Consider the following 23,425-nt stretch of genomic DNA (forward strand, 5'->3'; position numbering starts at 1 on the left):
AGACTCTTGATGAAAGTGAAAGAGGAGAGTGAAAAAGTTGACTTAAAGCTCAACATTCAGAAAACTAAGATCATGGTATCTGGTCCCATCACTTCCTGGCAAATAGATAGGGAAACAGTGGAAACAGTGGCTGACTTTATTTTGGGGGGCTCCAAAATCACTGCAGATGGTGATTGCAGACATAAATTAAAAGACGCTTACTCCTTGGAAGGAAAGTTATGACCAACCTAGACAGCATATTAGAAAACAGAGACATTACTTTGTCAACAAAGGTCCGCCTAGTCAAGGCTATGGTTTTCCAGTAGTCATGTATGGCTGTGAGAGTTGGACTATAAAGAAAGCTGAGCACTGAAGAATTGATGCTTTTGAACGGTGGCATTGGAGAAGATTCTTGAGAATCCCTTGGACTGCAAGGAGATCCAACCAGTCCATCCTAAAGGAAATCAGTCCTGGGTGTTCATTGGAAGGACTGATGTTGAAGCTAAAACTCCAAAACTTTGGCCACCTGACGTGAAGAGCTGACTCATTGGAAAAGACCCTGATGCTGGGAAAGATTGAGGGCAGGAGGAGAAGGGGACAACAGAGGATGAGATGGCTGTATGGCATCACCGACTCAATGGACATGAGTTTGAGTAAACTCCAGGAGTTGGTGATGGACAGGGAGGCCTGGCATGCTGCAGTTCATGGGGTCTCAAAGAGTCAGACATGACTGAGCGAATGAACTGAACTGAACTGAACTGAACACCCCTTACTCAAAGTCAAAATTCAGACAAAGCAATAATAAGCAAAACAGATAAAGAGCTACTTCAAATTGATTTTTTAATTGAATATAAAATTGGGAAATGTGCTGATAAACATTAGAAAATATTTAAAAATATGAAAAAATATCCAACTTCATTAAGAATAATACAATAAAATATGAATTAAAGATAGTCAAATATTGAGGACTCCCTTGGCAGTCCAGTGGTTAAGATTCTGCACTTCCAATGCAGAAGGCTTGGGTTCCATTCCAGGTCAGGGAACTAAGAGGCCATATGTCACACAGCACAGCCAAAAAGTAAAAAAGAAAAAAAGACAGTATTCAATATAGATATTAGATACTAATGGATACCAATATAGGTGAGAATATGGGGAAATGGATCCTCTCCTGCACTTTGGAGCACAAATCAGTGCTTCTGAGTCATCAAGATTCCACCTTTCGTGCACTCTGACTCATCACATTTCTGGAACCTATCTTGTAGCAATAGCAGAATGATCACAGAATTGCTTGCATTTGGAAGAAAGCAAAAAAAATACTGGTAAGAACTCAAGTGCCCATCAATATAAATAAATAAAGTAAAGTATGTCCATATACCAGACACTATGCATCCATTTAAAGCACATGGTAGCTCAAGAGGACTTGTAAAGTTATCCAGAGTAAAATGTTGAGGAAAAAAAGTGAGTTGTAAAACAAAAGAAACAGTACGATACTGGTGACATATGTGTGTGTACACACACATATATACATACACATACACACATGCATGAGGAAAGATTCAGATTCAAACTCAATTCTTTTTTATTTTTGGCTGTGCTATTTTATTTTTATTTTACCTTTGTTGCTGTGCACAGGCTTTCTCTAATTGTGGTGAGCAAGGGCTAGTCTCTAATTGTGGTGTTCGGGCTTCTCAGTGCAGTGACTTCTCTTGTTGCAGAGCATGGGTTTCGTTGCCCTGCAGCTGAGATCTTCCCAGACTGGGGATGGAACCTGTGTCCCCCATGCTAGCAGCTGGATTCTTTTTTTTTTTTTTTCATTTATTTTTATTAGTTGGAGGCTAATTACTTTAGAATATTGTAGTGGTTTTTGTCATACATTGACATGAATCAGCCATGGATTTACATGAATTCTCCATCCCGATCCCCCCTCCCACCTCCCTCTCTACCCAATCCCTCTGGGTCTTCCCAGTGCATCAGGCCCGAGCACTTGTCTCATGCATCCAACCTGGGCTGGTGATCTGTTTCACCATAGATAATATACATGTTTCGATGCTGTTCTCTCGAAACATCCCACCCTCACCTTCTCCCACAGAGTCCAAAAGTCTGTTCTGTATTTCTGTGTCTCTTTTTCTGTTTTGCATATAGGGTTATCATTACCATCTTTCTAAATTCCATATATATGTGTTAGTATACTGTAATGGTCTTTATCTTTCTGGCTTACTTCACTCTGTATAATGGGCTCCAGTTTCATCCATCTCATTAGAACTGATTCAAATGAATTCTTTTTAATGGCTGAGTAATATTCCATGGTGTATATGTACCACAGCTTCCTTATCCATTCGTCTGCTGATGGGCATCTAGGTTGCTTCCATGTCCTGGCTATTTTAAACAGTGCTGCGATGAACATTGGGGTGCACGTGTCTCTTTCAGATCTGGTTTCCTCGGTGTGTATGCCCAGAAGTGGTATTGCTGGGTCATATGGCAGTTCTATTTCCAGTTTTTTAAGAAATCTCCACACTGTTAAAAATATGGAACGCTTCACGAATTTGCGTGTCATCCTTGCGCAGGGGCCATGCTAATCTTCTCTGTATCGTTCCAATTTTAGTATATGTGCTGCCGAAGCGAGCACTGGCAGCTGGATTCTTAACCACTGAACCACCAGGGAAGTCCCAAACTCATTTCTTTAAGGGTAAGACTTGCAGGGGATCAGAGGAACCCTTATATTGTACTTTAAGATCCCCTGGAGAAGGGCATGGCAACACACTCCAGTATTCTTGCCTGGAGAACTCCATGGACAGAGGAGCCTGGTGGGCTATACAGTCCGTGGGGTCACAAAGAGTTGGACACAACTGAGCCCCAGGAGAATGCACCTGGGGCTTGCAAGCGCTTGTGATCTAACATCTTAGCAGCAGGCATGACTGCCATCTGGTGGCCATGTGCTGCCATGGCATGTCACCAACCTGAGGGTTTGTCAGCCTTGCACTGTTGCCATTGTCGGGAGATGGGGGGGCTGTTTTGTGCACACTATGGGAGGTTCAGAAGCACCCCATGGAAACCAGCACTTTCTGGAGACAAGTGACACTCTCTCCCCAAGTGGTGACAGAGAAAATGTCTCCAGACACTGGCAATTGTCCCCTCTGGGGGCAAAATCACCCCTGGTTGAGAACCTAAGAGTCTCGTGAATGCAAAGTAAATAACTAAACTGTGTTTGTTCATTCACTCACAAACAGCTCACATTAGGCAAAGGTTTTCATTCCTAACATCAGCTGGAAGGAGTGAGCTCTTGGCCAGGGTCACTCACACAACAGAGTGCTTTTCACAGCTTTGCGAGATTCTGAGCTTTAAATTCAGGAACAAGAAAATCCATTCTTATCCAGAGACTCCCAGCTGCCTCAGGCAGAAATAACAAGCATGGTGACTCCCAGCACACACACACGCCCCACACTCGGCTCAGATCCTGCAGAGGGAACTCACAGGGGACCACGCTGCAGCCTCATCACGGCACTTCAGCCAGCGACTGCCACATCACCCAGACAGGAAGCTGCTGTACCCCTTGGACTTGAGTCTCCTCCCCCCAACCTGGAGCTGAAGTCAGGGTGAAGTGGCACTGACAAGGGGGATCCTCCTTGAGAACCCTCTTTGTCCCCCGCAAACCTGAGACTCCACTCACTCACAGAGAGAAACCAGGCTCTAGGTGGCACTAGCAGAGGTCCAGGAAGTACGCTTAGTCCCAGCCAGTCCGGGGAGTCCCCACTGCCCCCCGAACACACACACACACACCCCTAGAGACACCAGATGGCTGGGTGCTACTGGTACTGGCAGGGAGGTGCCACCACACAAAGCACTCTCCCCAGGAGGTGCCTCTTCCTCATGGGCAGACGACCCCCTACCCACCCAGTTCCATTCCCTTTCCACCCACTCAGGCAGCACCGGCAGAGACCAGGTAGAGCTCCAGCAGCACCAGATCAACCAAGCTGACCAAAATAGTACCACGAAGGCTCTGAAGATTAAATTGCCATTGAAACCAGGGCCCACAAAACTACACCGAGACCTACTATAAACAGGGTGACGATGCCCTAAAACAGAAGATTTAAACAGCACCTTCACTTACATGATTCTTAAGTAACATGTAAAACCCTAGATTGAAAGCTTTATCTTTTACAATTTGAAAAGATCATTTTCTTTTTGTAGTCAGTGCTACTGAGAAGTCAGATTTACTCAGTCAATTATTATTCATTGAGGGGCCACAAAATGCCAGGAACTGGGTTTTTTCCTTTTTTTTTTTTAATTTAATTTTGGCTGTGCTGGGTCTTCATTGCTGCCCACAGGCTTTTCTCTAGTTGTGATGAGCAGAAGCTACTCTGTAGTTGCGGTGTGTGGGCATTTCATTGGGGTGGCTTCTATTGTGGAGCATGGGCTCCAGAGCACAGGCTTCAGTAGTTGTAGCACCTGTCCTGCAGGCATGTGGAATCTTCCCAGACCAGGGATCAAACCACTGTCCCCGACATCAGCAGATGGAGTCTTAACCACTGGACCATCAGGGAAATCCCAGGCACTGCTTTTAGCACTCACTGAACAAAACAAATCATTCTTTTATTTTTTTGTCTTGTAAGTGATCCATGTTTAGTCTCTGGAGGTTGTCAGAAGTTCTTCTCTGTTATTTATTGTTGGAGGAAGTCAACAAGAGGATGTGACCACTGGTTGACCCAAGAGCTGCTGTTTAGTTGCTACTGCTGCTGCTGCTGCTGCTAAGTCGCTTCAGTCGTGTCCGACTCTGTGCGACCCCATAGACGGCAGCCCACCAGGCTCCCCTGTCCTTGGGATTCTCCAGGCAAGAACACTGGAATGGGCTGCCATTTCCTTCTCCAATGAATGAAAGTGAAAAGTGAAATTGAAGACGCTCAGTCATGTCCAACTCTTAGCGACCCCATGGACTGCAGCCTACCAGACTCCTCTGTCCATGGGATTTTCCAGGCAAGAGTACTGGAGTGGATTGCCATTGCCATCTCCATGTTTAGTTGCTAGTTGTATCCAACTCTTTGCCACCCTGTGGACTGTAGCCTGTCAGGCTCCTCTGTCCATGGGATTTCCCAGGCAAGAACACTGGAATGGGTTGCCAGTTCCTTCTCCAGGGGATCTTCTCCACTCAGGAATCGAATTTGTGTGTCTTGCATCTCCTGCGCTGGTAGGTGGGTTCTTTACTAGCTGAGCCATCAGGGAAGTCAGAGGAATTTGAGTTATTTTCAAAGCAGAGAATCTATGGTGTTAAAATATGGTCAAGACCCCTCCCCGTTTATCACCCTCTTCCTACCAGGTGATCTTATGTAATAATAAATCTATTTTTACCTCTGTTTTGCAGTAATCATCTGGCTGACTGCATGTATGTTCCTGCATGCGCGTACATATTTGGGTGTTCATGTGGATCAGGGTGGGAGAAAGGTGAATAAAACCCTTGGAGGTGGAGCTGCTCGTATCTGTTAGTATCCACTCCTCTCCCACCCAGCTGTAAGGTTACCCTGTGCTATGGTGAGTGGACAAAGATTTCCCCAGAGTGATGTCAGAGAGAGCAGAAAGGAGCACAGAAGACATCAGAAAGCACCCCCACTCCCAGAGCACATCCCTGAGTCCCCTCGTGGCATCTGGAGCTTCTCATTGCTGCTCCCATTCCATCCCCATCTACACACACGCGCACACACACCCTAGGGCAGACTGTAGCCATCTGTCTCTCAGAGGGTCTCCAATCCATTTTTCATTAGTTTCTTAATTCAACAACCTCCCTCCTTCCAGAGGCACCCAGGTCGGGTCTGGGACAAGGACCTAGCCATTTACATTAGGATGCTGTGTTAGTTACCGTTTTCTGTCTAACAATATTACTATATACTTGGTGGCTGAAAATAGCACACATTCGTTATCTCACAGTATCTGTGTATGAAGGTCCAGGCACAGCTTAGCTGGGTCCTTGCAGCGGGCTGTCAAGGTGTCAGCCAAGACTGGTTTCTCATGTGAAGACTCTACTAGGGCTGATCCACCTCCAAGCATCTGGGGGTTGTTGGCAAGGATTAGTCCTCATCTGTCTTTCTGGGCTGACAGTTTCTTGTCTTGGGGATTTCCCCAATATCACACTTGTTTCACCAATGCCAGCAAGGAGGATTCTCCTAGCAAAACAAGCATTAGAATCGTGTCACCTTTGTTGCATTTTATAGGTTAAAAGTAAGTCACAAGTCCACTCAAGGTCAGGGAGCAGGTAACACAAAGGTGTGAATACCATCAAGCTCAGATCATGGGAACCACTTTGGAAAATGGGAACTGGATAAGGAGTACCTTCTTCTTTTTGCCATGTCTCGTGGACTGCAGGATCTTACTCCCCCTACCAGGGACTGAATCTGCGCTCACTGCAATGGAGGTGAGGAGTCTTAACCACTGGACTACCAGGGTAAGCCCAGGGGGTACCTTAGGGTAGGAACTAAAAATCTTTTCCCCCAAAGTTTTTTAAAACCACTGAAGGGTTTTAAGCAGGAATGTAACATCTTATTCTTACTTTAGAATGATCACCAGCCAGAACGTGTGGCTAACAAACTGGTGGGAAAGCAAACTTGACTTACAGAAATCAGCCAGAAGGCTGGTACCATAACACCAGAGAAATGTCGGTGTCTAGAACTAAGGTAACGGGGCTTCCCTGGTGGCTCAGACGTTAAAGAAACCGCCTGCAATGCAGGAGACCCAGGTTCGATCCCTGGGTCAGGAAGATCCCCTGGAGAAGGAAATGGATACCCACACCACTATTACACTAAGGTAATACTGAAGGGAAAAGAGAAACATGAACAAACTGGAGAATGATTTAAAGAATACAGTGAATAGGACTTGGTGATGAATAAGCAGTGAGAGTTGAGGATATTCCGGTTCTTGCTTTTGCAAATGATTTGTGAGCAGTGATATTATTCACTGAGAAGAAGAGGGACAGTGTAGACAAAAATTAAAGTTCGAGGTGGGTAGGTCTGTCCAATAACTAAAAGTGAAAGCCGCTCAGTTGTGTCCGCCTCTTTGCGATCCCATGGACTATATATAGTCCTTGGACTTCTTCTCTAGGCCAGAACACTGGAGTGGGTAGCCTTTCCCTTCTCCAGGGGATCGTCCCAATCCAGGGATCGAACCCAGGTCTCCCGCATGGCAGGCAGATTCTTTACCAACTGAGCTATCAGGGAAGCCCATTAACAGAATTAGAGACTAATCGTGCTCCCTTGAGAGAACACCTCCTTTGATAAATTTAATTTTTATGCTTTCAGAAACCTGTTGCTCAAATCTGTTGAGCCAGTTGAAACTGGCTGAATCTTTTCAACTCACCCATCTCACACGGGTGAATTTTCAGTATTACAAGTAGTCTACGAACGCATGCACCTCGGTCTGCAAATACACCTTTCACACTGTTCGACAGCAAAGGATGAGTTTAGGAGAAAGGAGACGAATGTGGGGAGAGTCAAGTACTGTGAACATCTTACACTGGAGTGTGTTAAGTGGGACGCCTCAGCAGCGCCACGTGCAGACAGAGCGCGGGACTTGCAGTATCGCGGTTCTGCCGTTCGCTCTCTTGCGTGTCCTCGGGATCCCGCACGAGCTAAGCGCCCGCTACTCTCGCGAGAGGGAGGCAGCCCGCGGCTCCTAGGATTCCCCCAACCGCGCAATGCGTTCTCCCACCTGCTAAGGAGCGGGAGTCTGGCCGCGCCCGGGGCCTTCTGGGAATCGTAGTTCCGGGGCCGAACGAGGCCCGCCAGCCGAACCCCCTGCTCTTGCGCATGCGCGGCCCCGCTGGCCCGAGAAGTTCATAGCCTTTGTGAGGCCGTGGTGGGGGGTGAGTTGTGGCTCAGGTGCCGGTTCTCTCACTCGGCCTCGGCAGTGCCCCCAGGGCAGCTGTCTGCACCGATCCGGGCTGGAGTGCGCGCTGGAGGAAGGGGCGTCGAGGGCAGGAACGAGGCCCGGGGGCTCGGGATGGGCGGGCGGGTGGGGGGCTTGGTCTGCGCGGCGGCCCCTCGGCGGCGACCGGGGCGCTGGTGCTCCGGCCGCGCGGTCCCCGAGCGGCTGCACCAGGCGCGAGCGCCCAGCCTCAGGGATGCTTGTCCCGGCTTTCCAGGTGCCAGCTTCGAGGGCCGAGCCGGCTCGGGACGGAGCGAAGCCTTTTGGAGGAGCCCCCCGAGGGGCGGCGGGAAGGAGGACCACGAGGCCTCGGGGCTTCCCGCTCCTCCGCCCCGAGAGGGCTGCGCTGGGGGGAGAGCAGAACCTTCGCGGCCGGGAGGAGGCGGTGACCATGGAGACTGATGTGGCCGAAACGCCCGGGAAGAGAGGTGAGACGGGCCGGTGTTGAACTTGTGCTGGGGGCCGGGCCCGAATCCTTCCTGATGAACGGGAGTCAGTGTTGTCCGGCTCCTTTGTCTGGGGACGGACGGGCTCTTCGAGTGAGAGTGGAGAGCTTGCTGTGGGATCCCCCCTCTTCCCACTCCAGCTGGGTGCACAGCAAAGCCTCCATCAAAATGTGAGCGAAATGTTATTAATAGCTGCTGAGGCTTGGGCATATCCTCTCACTTTGTCTCACACCTTCGTCTTCTCCTGGGTGGTTATACCATCCTAGCCTCATCAGGGGGTCCGACGATTTAGCTTTTTGGTTGGCAAAAATATCTTACACATCTTCCCAGCTGGCTCAATGGTAAAGAACCCGCCTGCTAATGCAGGAGACACAGGAGAGAAAGGATCAATCCCTGAGTCTGGAAGATCCCCTGGGGAAGGAAATGGCAACCCACTGCAGTATTCTTGTCTGGAAAATCCCATAGACAGAGGAGCCTGGCGGGCTACAGTCCATGGGGTCGCAGAAAGTTGGACCCGACTGAGCACGCATGCATTTTCCACACCTGTTTTTCCACTTTGCACAAAAACTCTTTGATTTCAGTAGAGCAGATCCTTTGTCTTACAGAGGAGACACGAGGCATAGGAGTCAGTGACTGGCTTCCAGTTCTCCTAGATCAAGGCTTTCTTGAAGTTTGCTCTGTGACCTACATCAAATCCACGCCCCTCCCCCACCCCTGCTTGTTGGATTTTTAGGTTCTACCCCAGTCTCAAGTAATGATAATTATTTGGAGGTGGGATCCAGCAGTCCACGTTTGGACTAAGGTTGCAGGGTGATTTCTTTCAGAGCTGTTGAGCCTGTTTTTCCCATATTAATTTAATGTAGATTAAGCCTGGTGGGGGGGGGTGCGGCGGGGACTTTAATTTCCAGGCTCAGAGGGTGCCATCTTCCAGGATCTGTTAGGGTAGCAGCAACTGAATGAATTGAAACCCCAAGAGCAGCGTTCCTGAGTTATTTCCAGATTGGGATCCCTTCAGTAGCAGTGTCTGTAAGGAGCACCAGTAGTACAGTGGCAGGAGTTGCAAATCTGCATCACAAGATACATTTGGGTCCTATCATGACTGCTTTCTTGCCTTTAGCTCTGCCTCCCCAGGATTCTCCCTTTTCCCAAGAAAACTGCACAGAAGAGGGAGAAGTGGCAGCTTTGCGCCTCACCGCCAGGTCGCAGGTGAGTGAAAGTCTCTGCTGATTATTGAAATTCACCTTTTTTCTCAGATTGTGGACACACTCTCTTCTGTTTGAAGTGGTGTTTCTTTCTGTGTCCCGCTAGAGCCCATCTGCCGAGCTGAGTTCTGATTCTAAGAGATGGCTCGAGTGACTAGTGGATTCGGTGGGAAATGTTTTCTACTTCTTCACAGGATCTTGTGCATCTAGTTTTATCACTCAGCAGGCATGGAAGGAGCTTTGCCCTTCTTTAACGTGGCAGCTAATTTCTGTGCCTGGTATTTGGAAATGATTTTAAAAGATAGTGTGGTGCACTCTTCTTAAAATGTATGTTTCAGTTAGGGGGAAACAGCATACACATGACTGTTAAGTAGGAATTTAAGAAAGCACCTTAAGTGCTAGAGTGAATTATGAACATAATTATTCAGATAGTTCAAAGAAGTACCGGAAAAGGAAGCCTATAGAAGGATTCTAATCAGCTCTCCAAGACGATGAATGCTCAGGTATTTTAGAGGCGAAGTGTTATCAAGTTGCAGCTTGCTTTCCAATCTCTCCCTTCCCCAAGGACTGATATTAAGAATTGTTAATAATGGGACTTCACTGGCAGTCCAGTGGTTGAGACTGTGCTTCCTCTACAGGAGGCTCGAGTTCAGTCCCTGGCCAGTGAACTAAGATCCCTCATCCCTGTGGTGTGGCCGAATATATATATATTAAAAGAGTTGTTGGATTTCAGTGGTAGTTGTAATACATGGGTGATTGGTATAATAGTCTTTCAACTTTCTTTGCATGTCCAAAAACTTTTAATTTTTATTAAACTTGGGTAGGAGAGAAGAGTTCTCCCTGATGTGTGTCATACCACAACCCAGAGATTCCTCCACTAGCCTCTCTCTTGGCTGCTTTAATCCAGAGTGTGAAAAGCAGGCCTGGCACTTTGCTACCGGTTATCAGAGTGATTTCTCAGGATCCTTGAGTACTTGGTGGTGTCCGTTGGTTTCTTGAATGTCTTCCATGAATATTGAAGATTCTATCACTCAAGAAGCTTTTTAAGTTGCAGCTAATGAAAACTCAATTCAAACTGGCCCAAGCAAGTTTACTGACAATTATAAGGGAAAATCCAGGTCTGGCAAAAATTAAGCTCAGACAGTGACATTAGAACCTGTTTTCTCCATTTCAGTCACCTTTTCTTTTCTCTCTGTGTGTTTTGCATTCAGTCTTTTCTTCTAGTGCAGGCAGGCCCCTAACAAATTTAGGCTTACATCTTACCATGTTGAAAATCAGAGGAAAAGAACATCTTCCCTTCTGGTCGTTCCAGATTCCAGAAGTACTGAAAGTTAACTCTAATGGGTATTATACCCTTCCTTGGACCATTATTTGCCAAATCTGACTGTGATGATTAGAGTAGAGAGTAGACCTGAGCACACACATGTAAACCTGTATCCCACCCGTGGGTTAGAGGTGGAGCTGGTACTGCCTGAACTTCGTGGACTAAACGTGGCCAGACATGGCAGCCAGAGGACAGTCAGGGTATAAGCACCAGAAGAAGGGTGAATGCTTAATACATTTCAACAAGAGACTAGTTTCAAGAGTTGTTACAGCTTCAGGATGAATTAAACCTTTTATGGAAATTTTGAAAATTCTCTCTGTGTCCTTTTTGTATTGCATTAGATTTTGTTTGATGCTAATATTGCAACTGTCTTTCTTGTTAGAATTTGCCTGGGCTGTGAATCTTTTACTTATCAGATTTTTTTTTTTTAATGTTTTAAAATTTTGCTTACAGTACAGGTGAAAGGCACAGACATGTATAGATATAAAAGTATATTATGCGTACTAACCTCACCAAGTTCAGTTTGCTACCTCTCCCTACTAAGGATAACAGTTTGGTGTATATTTTTCCATATGTTTTCGTTGAACTTGAACTACTGTATTCAGACATGTAGTATACTATGTTTCCTTCCATTTCCCCACCCACCCACCCAGTCCCCAACTTTGGGGGTTTTGTCTGGATCTCTTTTTCTGTAAAGAGGATGTGTCTGTTTTAAGAAACCTTTTTATAAGGGAAATGAATTTATTCATATTAATATAATTACTTCTGTGTTTCACATTTTTGTTGCTGTGTTATTTTTATAATTCTGTTTGCTATGCTTTCTCCATCTATATTTTTTTCTGCCCTTTGTGCAGTAGTTTGCATTTTGTTTTTCTGATTTTTTTTGGTTTGTTTTTCTGATTTTGTTTTAATGGTTTGGAAGTTAATTTCCACTGTCAGTTTAGCTATAGATAGGCAGATTGGAGGATCAAAGTCATTTTTTTTCATAGTATCTTATCTCCTTAGTAGCTGATTAATGATTTCTACATTTTCTAAGGATGATTCCTATATTTTTTAAGTCTCTTTAAGATTAGTTCCATTTTGGGAAACTTTATTTGAAATAATTTGAGACTTATATAGCAAGTGGTAGAAAGATTTCTCATATATGTAGTCCATTTAGATTCTCCAGGATTTAACATTTCACTTCTTTTATTATTTTCTTCTTCCAGAATCAGGAAGTTGATGTTGTAATAGTACTATAACGTACTGCTCTTATTCATGTTTCCCAGTCCCTTATTTTTCTTGATTTTCTTCCCCTTAATTTCTGCTTTTATCCTGTAATTCCTTCTGTTTTCCCTCGTTCTGTCTCTAATTTGACTTGATACTTTGTTCACTTAATTATAGTAATTTTTTAATGAAATGGAAGTGTTTCTTCTGAGTACAATTTTAGCCTTATGACATTGATTTTTGCCTTTTATTTCATTATTGTTTTGAAATTTTAATATTTTTAATTAATTTTAATTAATTTTTTCAATTACCACCAGTTATTGCTTTTTCATTTCTGTTTTGGAATTTATTAACATTTACTTTGTTACTTTTGCAAATGCTTTATGAATATTTAAACAGAAGTTGTTTTCTATCAAGTTATAGCATTTGGTATATTTATTTCAACAACCTGGAATATCATTCCCATTCTCTATCGCTTAAAGAGAAACATTGAGTACTGGTATGTGTATTTTTCCAATGAGTTTTTGTATTTTGAGTGTTAGATAAACTCAGTCCTACATGTGAACATTTACATTTTATATCTCTACCGTTTCTTAATCTATTGCTGTCATTTTCCAGTTTAATGCTTTTTGCTTTGAATTGCTTCCGTGCTTCACTGAATTTGATGCCCGTTTGTTCCACAGCTTCTCCAGTCACAAGTTCTGTGTAAATTATCTTTCAAGTTTTTTATTGAGGACTCAGAAGGAGAATTATACAGATGTGCTTTTTGTCTCTGCCTATATTTCATTAACTTTGCCAAACTGTTTTGTTGATTCATTGGATCCTGTTTTAACTCTTGATTCCCCAGAAAAAATGATAGTCTCTCAGTGCAGAAACCATGGTTTTCTTTGGATTCTCATGTTGGATCTTGGACAGTGTGCCTGGCACATAATTGTTACCCAGTGACTCTACATGGAAAGTCCAGAACACATGAGAATGCTTGTGTCTCACTGTAATCATTCCCCCTGTTGAGTACATCTACGTGCTTACTCCAGGGCCAGCAGAAACCAAGAGGGAGACTGCAGAAAGACGAATGGTGAACAGAAGTATGTTTTGTGTCTTAGGCATCAGTGACCTTCAAGGATGTGGCCATGGACTTTACCCCAGAGGAGTGGGGGAGGCTGGATCCTGCCCAGAGGGACGTGATGCTGGAGAACTACAGGAACCTGGTCTCACTCTGTAAGGACAGACTCTCACTGTGACTCCTGACCTGCTTATGGGGACCTCACTGTTTTATTGACAGTGAAGTAGCTTAACAAAGCCAGAAATTATGTAAAGTGTTGGTCTCTTTGGGCCCAGAGAGAATCTGTTTATGCTGTAAAGTCTTGGTGAAATGTCTGGGCTTGTTTTCTTTTATTAGGAGTCTTTGGATTCAGGTGACAGAAACTGAATTCACATTATCTTGAAAGGGAATCAGGTACGGTGTCAGGAGTTTCTTTTATCTGCTTATTTTTTAATGACACGCCATAGGTTTGCCTGAATCTCCTTGTGGGCAGAGATGGCCTTTGGCCTCTCTAGGATTATGTCGTTCTTCCCAGTTACAGAGCTGAGGAAAGAAAGAGGGCTTCTGTCCTGGGAGTTTCAGCAGATAGGCTTATGTGTCCATCATGAGACAGTTACTCAAGCCAGGGAAATAGAGAACGCTCTGGCCAGTTTGGAACCTGTGTCCACCTCTGTGTGGTGTGCTTGTGCGCAAGTGTGTGCATGCACACACATGCATGCACATGTATGTGTTTGTCTGAGTCGAAGGAACTATCTTAGCTCCTCCCAAATTATGTAATAAATTCCATAAGAAAGTGGGTTCTAGTAACTGAAGAAGAAAGAGAGGAAAACATCAAAAACAACTAATCATAGACTCCCAGGCTCATGGTGCTGCTGCAGGGGTCCCACTTCACCCAGCTCTTTCCCTGAGCTGAGGACTGATGAGCAGTATCTCCCTGGGACTCCTGTAATAAACAAGTGAGAAATTCTTTTTTTTTTTTTTTTTTCCATTTTTTACAGGCTAAATGTTTGTCTTTTCAAATGCGTGTGACTCCTTACTGTGCCCAGACTCTTGCTGCACATGTTTTAAGCTTCATTTATAGGCTTCCACCTCCATTATTCCAGAACTTCCTATGGTGTCTTGTCTTTGTGGATCCAGGGGTTGGGCCTGTGCTCTGTGACAGAGCTTTATACCCATCACCAAGAACTAAGTTCCTTTTTTTTTTTTTTTTTTTTTTAATTTTTCTAATGAGCAGGGCTTCCAGTTTCCAAACCTGAGAACCACAGTTTGGAGAATGGAAAAGAACCACTTCTGCTTGAGAGAAAAGCCCCCAGAAGCAGCTGCTCAGGTGAGTCAGATAGATGGGGGTCTTCAGAAAGAACAGTCCCATGGGATGCTAAAGAAGTCAGGACTTCCTGGTGGTCCAGTAGTTAAGATTCCTTGCTTACAATGCAGGAGCCATGAGTTCAATCACTAGTCAAGGTACTAAGATCCTGCATGCTGTCTCTACTTGCTTATGTCAAGAGATGCTACAGTACAACATGTTGAAAACTGAATGCCTGGTATGTGCCCAAATTCTCCATCCCCCTAACAGGATCCTCTTCCAATAATTGTATTAATGATACTCGATGCTTATCAAATTGTACATGTCAGAAATCTGAACAATCTTTACATAACCCCTTCACCTTTATCCAGTTCGTCCTTGTGTTTATCTGATCACTTCTAAGTATTTCCTCACCATTAACATCCCTCTGTCTCCCTTTCATCTGAGGTCATCTCCCTGACTCCACCCTTACCCCTGTAAACCATTCTTCATGTGGCAGTGAGTGATGTTTTCAAAATGCAAGTCTGATGGCATCACCCTTTTGCTTAGGGCTGGTCCATGGCTTCCCATTGCTCTTAAGATGACAGCCAAAATCCTCGAAGCCTATAGATGCTTGTAAAATCTGTCCCTTACTCATAATATCCAGCCCTGCTTCATATCTACTTTCCCTCCGATTTTGTACCTTATCTTAGCAACTCTTAATGGTTTTAGCATCATTGAACCTATTTAACTCCCCAGATTGTTGAGAATCCTAGCAAGCTTTTGTTTATGTGGGTTATATCTACCAGTAGTTACCATATTAGAAACTAAAAGTGAGAAAGATTTTAAACTATTGTATGATTAATTTAGAAATAACAATTATAAACCCATTACATGTTAACACAAATAACACAATTTAAATAAAAATTATTTCTCTACAACAGAAATTTATTGAAAAGAATGGCATTGTTTTACATTTTTGCAGGTCTTTTTGTATATGGCTAATAGAGGACAGCTTTATAATTACATCTGCTTCTGAATGCAGCTTGATGTGATGCATTGTTTTGGTTGGCCTGTATGAAGAATATTGCCTCACACCAATATTTAGTTGGAAGAAGTGGGAGTATTTTATAGCCTTTTCAGATAATTTTGGCTTTTCTCCTGATTATACACCAAAATTGGGCAAGTAGTAGTTTCCTAAAGGTTAGGTGCAGGTGCATCTGAAGCCATATCCTTGAACTTTTCATACTCTTAAAATCCATTGATCTTTTGGAAAATTTTGGTTTACTAAGTTAGGCAGATCTTCCAAATATTGACACATTGTGCAATATTTTAAAAGTACAATTTTCAGTATCACCCCTGACCTTATCAGAAAAGCCTTTAAGTATTAGGAAACTATCAAGCTCTCGGTGAGAGGTAAAAGTTTTCCAAAATTCTAATTTCTGCCTAAAAGCTTACATTTTTTCAAATACTGTCAGTCGTTTTCTTTGAAATGGTAGGCTTATCTTTTTTTCAGTTTTCAGGGAATATCTGCCAGATACCCAACAAGATAACATAGTTGTCAGTCATTCTTTCAAGTATAAGTGCTAGTCTGTTTAAAAAAGGAAAACTGACTGCTTCCACAGTGGATGGTTTGCCTCAAGACAAGCACCATATTTTGATACGAGTGGACTTGCATTATGAATATTTCCTATTTCATCATCTAGAATGTTAAAAGGGCGTGTAGTCAAAGTTTAATAAATTAAAATTAATTTAATAAATTAATAATGTTTCCTGTTGTTTCCACAGACATTTTTAGGTGAAACTGGCTTTTCTTTTTTTTTTTGCTTAACTGAGAGTACACAGCAGGGGAAAATGTAACAGCTACTAGTACACCTGGTGTTTTGTCCTGATTTGTGCATAAGTTGTGGGCAGTTTCACCACCATTACTTTTGCAACATAAATGCAAACGTCAAGACAATGAAAAAGGCCAACAAGATCCAAGTATTATTTTGAAAACAGTTTTGAACCTAGAGACTCCCAGAGGTCCACAGACCACACTTTGAAATCACTGCCCGTACTAGCCTTACATCAATTTATATTTTACAAACAGCTTACATAGCACCTATGCTGTATCAGGGTCCTCAGTGTTTTATAAATATCCTCATTTAATGTTCTTTGAGGTAGGTGTTGTTTTTATTCTTCATGAAGCAGGTACTGTTTTTGCTCCATCTTACAGATAAGGAAGCTAAAGTAGAAAAGTTAAATAACTTGGGCCAGGTCACATGGCTGGAAGTGGCAGAGCTGGTTTTAAATTCACACGTTCTGATTTCAGAGTCCATGCTCTCAACTGCTCTGCTCTTCCTAAGTACTGCATCTCACCTTGGGGCTTCTGTACATATCATTTCCTCTACCTGGAAGGCTCACTTCTGCATCTGTACCTGTTACCTGGAACACTCACCCAGACCCCAGCCCCACTTGGATTTCAGCTCAGTGATTTACCTTCTCAGGGAGGACCCCACCCCCCTGGATTCCCCTTATAATCTTTCACAGCATCATTTGCCTTTTATTTCTTACTACAGTGCATTTTTTATATGTATTCATGGATGTCAGACTAAATTTTTTTCTCCCCTTGTGTACATAGGGACTGTTTGTTTTTCCCCAGAGCTTAGCATATCCAATAGATAATCACTGAATGAACGGATAGACGAGTAGATAAATGAACAGAGTTCATCTGGCTGTGTGGAATGAGGGACAGGTCTAACTTGTCTTCTGAGTGTTTAATAAGTCACAGAACCATTTGCTTTAAAAACCAATTATCTTTAGTTCACTGACTGAAATTCCACCTTCGTATTGTCCTTAATTCCTTTTTATACTTGACTGTTTCTGAAATGGCTCTTCTGTTTCATTTTCTGTTGTTTGTTGTTGTTTAGTTGCTAAATCATATCTCTTTTGCGACCCCATTAACCCACCAGGCTTCTCTGTCCATGGGCTTTCTCAGGCAAGAATACTGGAGTGGGTTGCCATTTACTCCTCCAGGAGATCTTCCCAACCCAGGGATTGAACCCGTGTCTCCTTCATTTCAGACAGATTCTTCACCACTGAGCCACCTGGGAAGTCCACCTATCAAGCTACCAGACTTTTTTCCTACCATACCTTTTTTTAGGCAACCAAGAATTTATCTAGTCAAATGGATTTCACTGAACTATTTATTTATTCTTTGGAACTATACTCTTTATAAATTATCTTAGCTTTGTAATTTCATATTGAACACAAAAATTCTAATAGATATATAGTAGATATATTCAGAGAGGTTGGCTACTGTCCCTGCTGTCTTGTATTCTGGTGCTCTTTCTGTAAGTAATCTTATTTATTAGTATTTCATGTATCTGTCCTTGATTTTGGAAAATGTAACCAAATATGTCGATAATATCTATATCTCTCAAAGTAGCAAACCAAACACAACACACTCCTTTCCAGTTTGCTGGGGTTTTTTAAGTCTATTTAATGTATCCTGAAGATCACCTCCTAGCAATTATGTAGTGATCATTCTCCTATTTTTTTAAGTTGCACATACTCCATTGTGTGTATACACCATAATTTAATCAGTTCTCTATAGAATATTTGAGATGTTACCAGTTTTGCTACCTCAATTAGTGTTGTAATGTTTAGCCTTGTGCAGGTATAATTTAATATATTTGCCATTATATCTTAGGGAGGTCATGACAGCACTTGATGTTCTGTGAGAGGTTGTTCCTCCCCTGTCCTGATCTGGGATACTCATTTCCTGCTCATCCAGCAATGTAGCACTTCTTCTCCATCCTTCCTCTTGTCTTTCTGGTCATCTTTTGCCCTATTCTGCCTCCTGGGTCAGATGGTGTACTGATTTATCTGCATACTCTGTACATTCGTTCCCCTCCATTTGCTTCTCTTTGCAAATCATCTTCCAGGAGTCAAATCTACTTCCTCATTGAAGCCATGCTTTTCACCTTCATTAACTCTGACCCGTTACAGAACTGCCATTTTGTCAAACTCAGAGGACGAAGGAAATTTGCATTTCCAATTTCTTTCAGACTCGGAGACTAGTCCCAGAAGCAAGGATTCAACTTCAGTGCAAGATTTTTCCAAAGAAGAATCATGCCAGGTTGCAGTCATAGACAGGCTGACAAGGGACAGTGTCTGTGACTCCAGCACAGAAACAACTCTCGACTGTGAAGGGTGGTTGGAGAATCAGCAGGGAAGTCAGGAGAGACACTGGAGAGGAATGTTCACCCACATGAATTCACTCCCAGAAGAGAGAGCCCCTGAGCATGATGTTTACTGGAGAAACCTAGGCCAGAAGTCAGTCCTTCTCACTCAAGACAGAGTTCCCAAAGGACCCTATGCCTTCCACACCCTCGAAAAAAGACTGAAACAGAAATCTACCTTAATGAAAAAGCAGAGGACCTATAAAGAAAAGAAACCTCATAAATGCAATGACTGTGGTGAACTCTTCACTTACCACTCAGTGCTCATTCGACACCAGAGGGTCCATACAGGGGAGAAGCCCTACAGCTGTGCAGACTGTGGGAAATCTTTCAGCCACAGGGCTAATTTAACCAAACATCAGAGAACTCACACAAGAATTCTCTTCGAGTGCAGTGAGTGCAAAAAAGCCTTCACCGAAAGCGCATCCCTTGCCATTCATCAGAGGATTCACATCGGAGAGAGACCATATGAGTGCGGCGAATGTGGGAAAGGCTTCAATCGAAGCACCCACCTTGTGCAGCACCAGCTGATTCACACGGGGGTGAAGCCCTATGAATGTAACGAGTGTGATAAAGCCTTCATTCATTCCTCAGCACTCATTAAACATCAAAGAACTCACACTGGAGAGAAACCTTACAAATGCCAGGAGTGTGGGAAAGCCTTTAGCCACTGCTCATCACTTACCAAACATCAGAGGGTTCACACCGGAGAAAAACCCTATGAGTGCAGCGAATGTGGGAAGACCTTCAGTCAGAGCACACATCTTGTCCAGCATCAGAGGATTCACACGGGAGAGAAGCCCTACGAGTGTCACGAGTGTGGGAAAACCTTCAGCCGGAGCTCCAATTTCGCTAAACATCAAAGAATTCATATTGGCAAGAAACCATACAAATGTAACGAGTGCAGCAAAGCCTTCATTCATTCGTCAGCCCTTATTCAACACCAGAGAACTCATACTGGGGAGAAACCCTACAGGTGTAACGAGTGTGGGAAGAGCTTTAAGTGCAGTTCATCCCTCATCAGACATCAGAGGATTCACATGGAAGAGCAGCCCTGAAAAATGACTTGAGTGCAAAGGAATGTAAGTTGGTGTTATTGCTGTGTTAAATACCTGAATGGTTTAGGAAGAAGACCCAAAAAATGCTGCCTGAGAAACAGTTCTGTGTGCATCTAATTCTACTCACATAATACAATAGTTTTGAGCCATAAACAATGTTTTTTCTATCCATTGATTTGATCATTCTGAATGCTTCCAGCCAGAAATCTCAAAGGTTGATCCCTAAACCACCATCCCGCTACCCATAATGCTCTTTTGTAGAAATTCAGAAAGTCCTTGGGAGTGGGTAGCAATACAGTCATTGTGAAGTCCAGTTCCCCCTCTTTGTCATGCCAAAGCCTGTAACTGCATCTCACTGTGTAAGGACATCCTTATCTTATAGGTGAGGCTGAGGGTTCATATCCTCACTTATCAGGAAGACACAGAGCTGTTTATTTTCAAATCCAAAGTGGACACCCAGCTATCTGGAGAATGTCATTTTTTTTACATTAACTATAAAAATTTAAAGATTAGAGTTGAAATACACTCTGGCTTCCCTCCCAGCCCCAAAGGCTACTGTCTCAATTGATGAACAAATGGGGTCTGAGTTAGGCCTACATGGATTAGGCTGACACTTAGATGATTATTACCCCTCTGCTGGGTACATCCTCACTTCACACTTCCTTGGAAGTGACCTTGAGATAGGGAAAGAGTTGGAACCTTAACTATAGTTTTTTTCAGGTCCCTCTTTCCTTATCTTTGACATTGAATAAATCCTTGGTTTTCTGTAACTACAGAATTAGGGAGATTTCACTCCTTTACCTCATTCTGCTCTGTGTAAAGTAAGTTTTGTCACTTTGAGAAAAAGCCCCTGGGATATGGAGAGTCTAGAAAGTTGACTGATTCACTGTGCTGTTCCATTTAGAGTCCCAGGCAAGAAGAAGACCTGGAGCAGCTCCGAGGCACAAGAAATATATCCTCAGACCTCACATTATGCACATTTTTTGTCATCGTTCTCCTGTGTATTGGTCTTTGTTGTATCCTAGAGCCCTGGAGAAGGTAGAAAAGGCACAGAACCACACTGATCTTGACATAAGTTATGTAGGTGACCAAAGACCTTGTAGTGGGATGGAAACACAAAAGCAAGAGTTCAAATAAATATTTAGCAGGGCACCACACAAATGTCTTGTTATAGACTTTTTATTTTATTGTTACAGAGACTAACAGACTGTGAAAAGAAGATTATAGAAAAGAGAGAGGAAACAGTTGCAGACTTCCTCTTCTAAATCTTGTCCTTGATGAACACTCAACAGCCAGCCCATGCTTTTCCCCTCCACATTATCCCCATTACTCCTTACAGTTCTCATCGTTCCCTCCATATACCTTAGTTCTATCATTGAGGGAAAGGAGAGGAAGAGTTTAAAGGGGGGGTAATAGAAATCAAGGGCAGGTCTAAAGCCAGCAATAATGGTAACCAAAACAATAGGAAATAGAGTGTAAAGGACTAAGGACAGGCTTTGAAAACAATTTAAAAAAAAAAATCTTTAAAGAGGTGGAACTCTTGAGAGATGAAACTAGGAGAATGGCTGACATAGGACAAAATAAAAAGGAGCTCAGCCCTCTCATCACTTGATTCTCAGATTAACAACCTGAAGCAGGAATTGACAAACTGGCCTAGACCCACCACCTATTTCTGTAAATAGTGTTTAATTGGAACTGGGCCTCACTCATTATTTACATGTTATGTGTAGCTGTTTTTGTACTAAAATAGTGGAATTAAGTAGTTAAGGCAGAGATTTCATGTCCCAAAAAGCCTGAAACACTTGCTGTTTCTCAACATTCCAGGTGTTTGAGTGAGAAGTTCATTCATCATTTGGCGGCCAATACTTGGCTAACACAAGATTAGTGGGTTTGAATCCTGCCACCTCCACTTGGCAATTATGTGACTTTGAAAAGCTACTTTCTGAGCCCCAGTCTTATCTGTAAAATGGGAACAGATCATCTCTCAAGGCTGTTGTGAGGGTAAGACTGCAGGTAGAGAATCTAGCACACAATTACTCTTTTCTCTCATTAGTTTCCAGGAGCCCCCACATAAACTAAAATCCATGGGTGCTTACAGAAAATGATGTAGTACAGTTGGCCCTCTGTTTCTGAGGCTTTTGCATTCTCATATTCAACCAACCATGGATGGAAATTTGCATCCACGGTTGGTTGAATCTGCTGATGCAAAACAAAATAAAGAGGGCAGGTTGTATTTATTAAAAACACACATGTAAGTGGACCTGTGAAGTTCAAACCTGTGCTATTCAAGGAAGGATTGGCTTAACATTTTAATGAAGTGGTGAGTCAGTTTAGTCTGCTGTAATGAAATGTCACTGGTTTGTTTATAAACAACTGTCTCACAGATCTGGAGACTGGAAAGTCCAGGATCAAGACCCTGGTAGAATGTCTGATGAGGCCCCTTCCTGGTCCATAGATGGCCATCTGTTTGCTGTGTCCTCCCATGGTGGAAGGGCTGGGGAGGTCTCGGGCCTCTTTCATGAGGGCATGTTTGTGAGGACTCCCCTCATGACCTCATCACCTCCCAAAGGTCCCCTTCCAAATACCAGCACTTTGGGGATTAGGTTTCAAGGTGAATTGGGGGTTGGGGGTGGGGACACAAACATTCCATCTATTAACAAGTGGCTGAGCATCAATCAGAAGTACTTAGTGTGTTTTCCACATCCTTTGTTTATTGATCTGGAGTTGACCACCCTGCACATGAGTAGAGAAGGGCTTCACAGCTCTCTGCTCTTGTTCCATCCCACACAGCCTCCTGGAGACCTCATGGAATTTGCCTTTTTTCCTTCTAAGAATCACATAACCAGGAGCTGTCCCATGTGTCTTCTAACTGCAGTTTAGGTCAAGGGACTTAGTCTAAGCTAGTTTTACTAAGAGCTCTGGCCCTTTTCATATCAGTATTTGTTCCTTTTATGCTTAAGAGTTTAATCTGACTGCGTGTTTGTACTCCCACGGGAATCTTGGAAGTTTTAGTGTCCTGCTTTTCAAATGTTTTTGATTATCTGTAAACTAAATTTGATTGTTCTTATTGCCCTACTGTCAATAAAGATATCGTTTGTATATTTGTTGTCAGAAACTTTTGTAAAATACTTTTAAATTCTCATTTAAGCATGTTTTGAGAACTAAAGAAAGACCAACTATAAAATATCTCCACATAATTCAGGAAACTGATTGCATTTCTAATTGTTAAACTGGGCTTAATAACCTCTATCCTAGAGAAGGTGAAAGAGCCAAGGAAGATTATTCCTACCAAGTGGTGCTCAGGCCAAGTACATCCCTCACTTAGGAGTGATGGGGAGACCAGGGAGGGAAGGACTTCATATAAAAAGTACAATTAAAACTAAGCTAAATACCTTGTTGGGCCAGACACAGAATAATCCATACATACTAAAATGCACACATTTATAACACACGGGATGCTAATCTGTGGGGTTGAAAACTAGATGATCCTTAGCTTTGGCAGGACAGAATGGGTAGTGTTTATGGAGGTCGAGGAGAGGAGCCTCTGAGTTGCTAGTTTTATTCTATTTTCTTACACTGTGTTGTAGTTACAAAGGTGTGGTCACTTTGTAATAAGTCACTGAGCAGTAGAGTTATGATTTCTGTCCTTTCTGCTGTATGTTATACTTCAAATAATGCACTTGAATACATTTTGTAATTAAGGTAAATAATACAAAGTATAATAAGAGTTTGCAATCTTATTTCCATTTCATGGA

General features: G+C 43.1%; 1 protein-coding gene and 1 non-coding gene across 2 annotated transcripts; one reads left to right on the forward strand and one right to left on the reverse strand.

Moving 5' to 3' along the window:
* Window positions 1-2,498: 2,498 nt before the first annotated feature.
* Window positions 2,499-2,605, reverse strand: LOC122695721. The gene has a single exon (XR_006341479.1). It is a non-coding gene; the product is annotated as a U6 spliceosomal RNA (small nuclear RNA).
* A 5,122-nt stretch (window positions 2,606-7,727) lies between these two features.
* On the forward strand, window positions 7,728-22,769 carry ZNF286A (zinc finger protein 286A). The gene is made up of 6 exons (XM_043903914.1): window positions 7,728-7,822; window positions 8,102-8,312; window positions 9,448-9,536; window positions 13,166-13,280; window positions 14,339-14,431; window positions 18,439-22,769. The coding sequence occupies exons 2-6, from the start codon at window positions 8,276-8,278 to the stop codon at window positions 19,668-19,670; spliced, it is 1,566 nt and encodes a 521-aa protein (XP_043759849.1). The 5' UTR covers window positions 7,728-7,822; window positions 8,102-8,275; the 3' UTR covers window positions 19,671-22,769.
* The last annotated feature ends 656 nt before the right edge of the window (window positions 22,770-23,425 follow it).

The sequence above is a fragment of the Cervus elaphus genome, chromosome 5 (genome assembly GCF_910594005.1).
Source record: "Cervus elaphus chromosome 5, mCerEla1.1, whole genome shotgun sequence".
Classification (NCBI taxonomy): domain Eukaryota; kingdom Metazoa; phylum Chordata; class Mammalia; order Artiodactyla; family Cervidae; genus Cervus; species Cervus elaphus.

Bases quoted from the DNA above. Each gene is read 5' to 3' on its own strand.
- ZNF286A (XM_043903914.1), top strand. From the start codon at position 8,276: ATGGAGACTGATGTGGCCGAAACGCCCGGGAAGAGAG. The intron at 8,313-9,447 runs GTGAGACGGGCC...TCTTGCCTTTAG, and splicing joins CGAAACGCCCGGGAAGAGAG to CTCTGCCTCCCCAGGATTCT. The intron at 13,281-14,338 runs GTAAGGACAGAC...TCTAATGAGCAG, and splicing joins CAGGAACCTGGTCTCACTCT to GGCTTCCAGTTTCCAAACCT.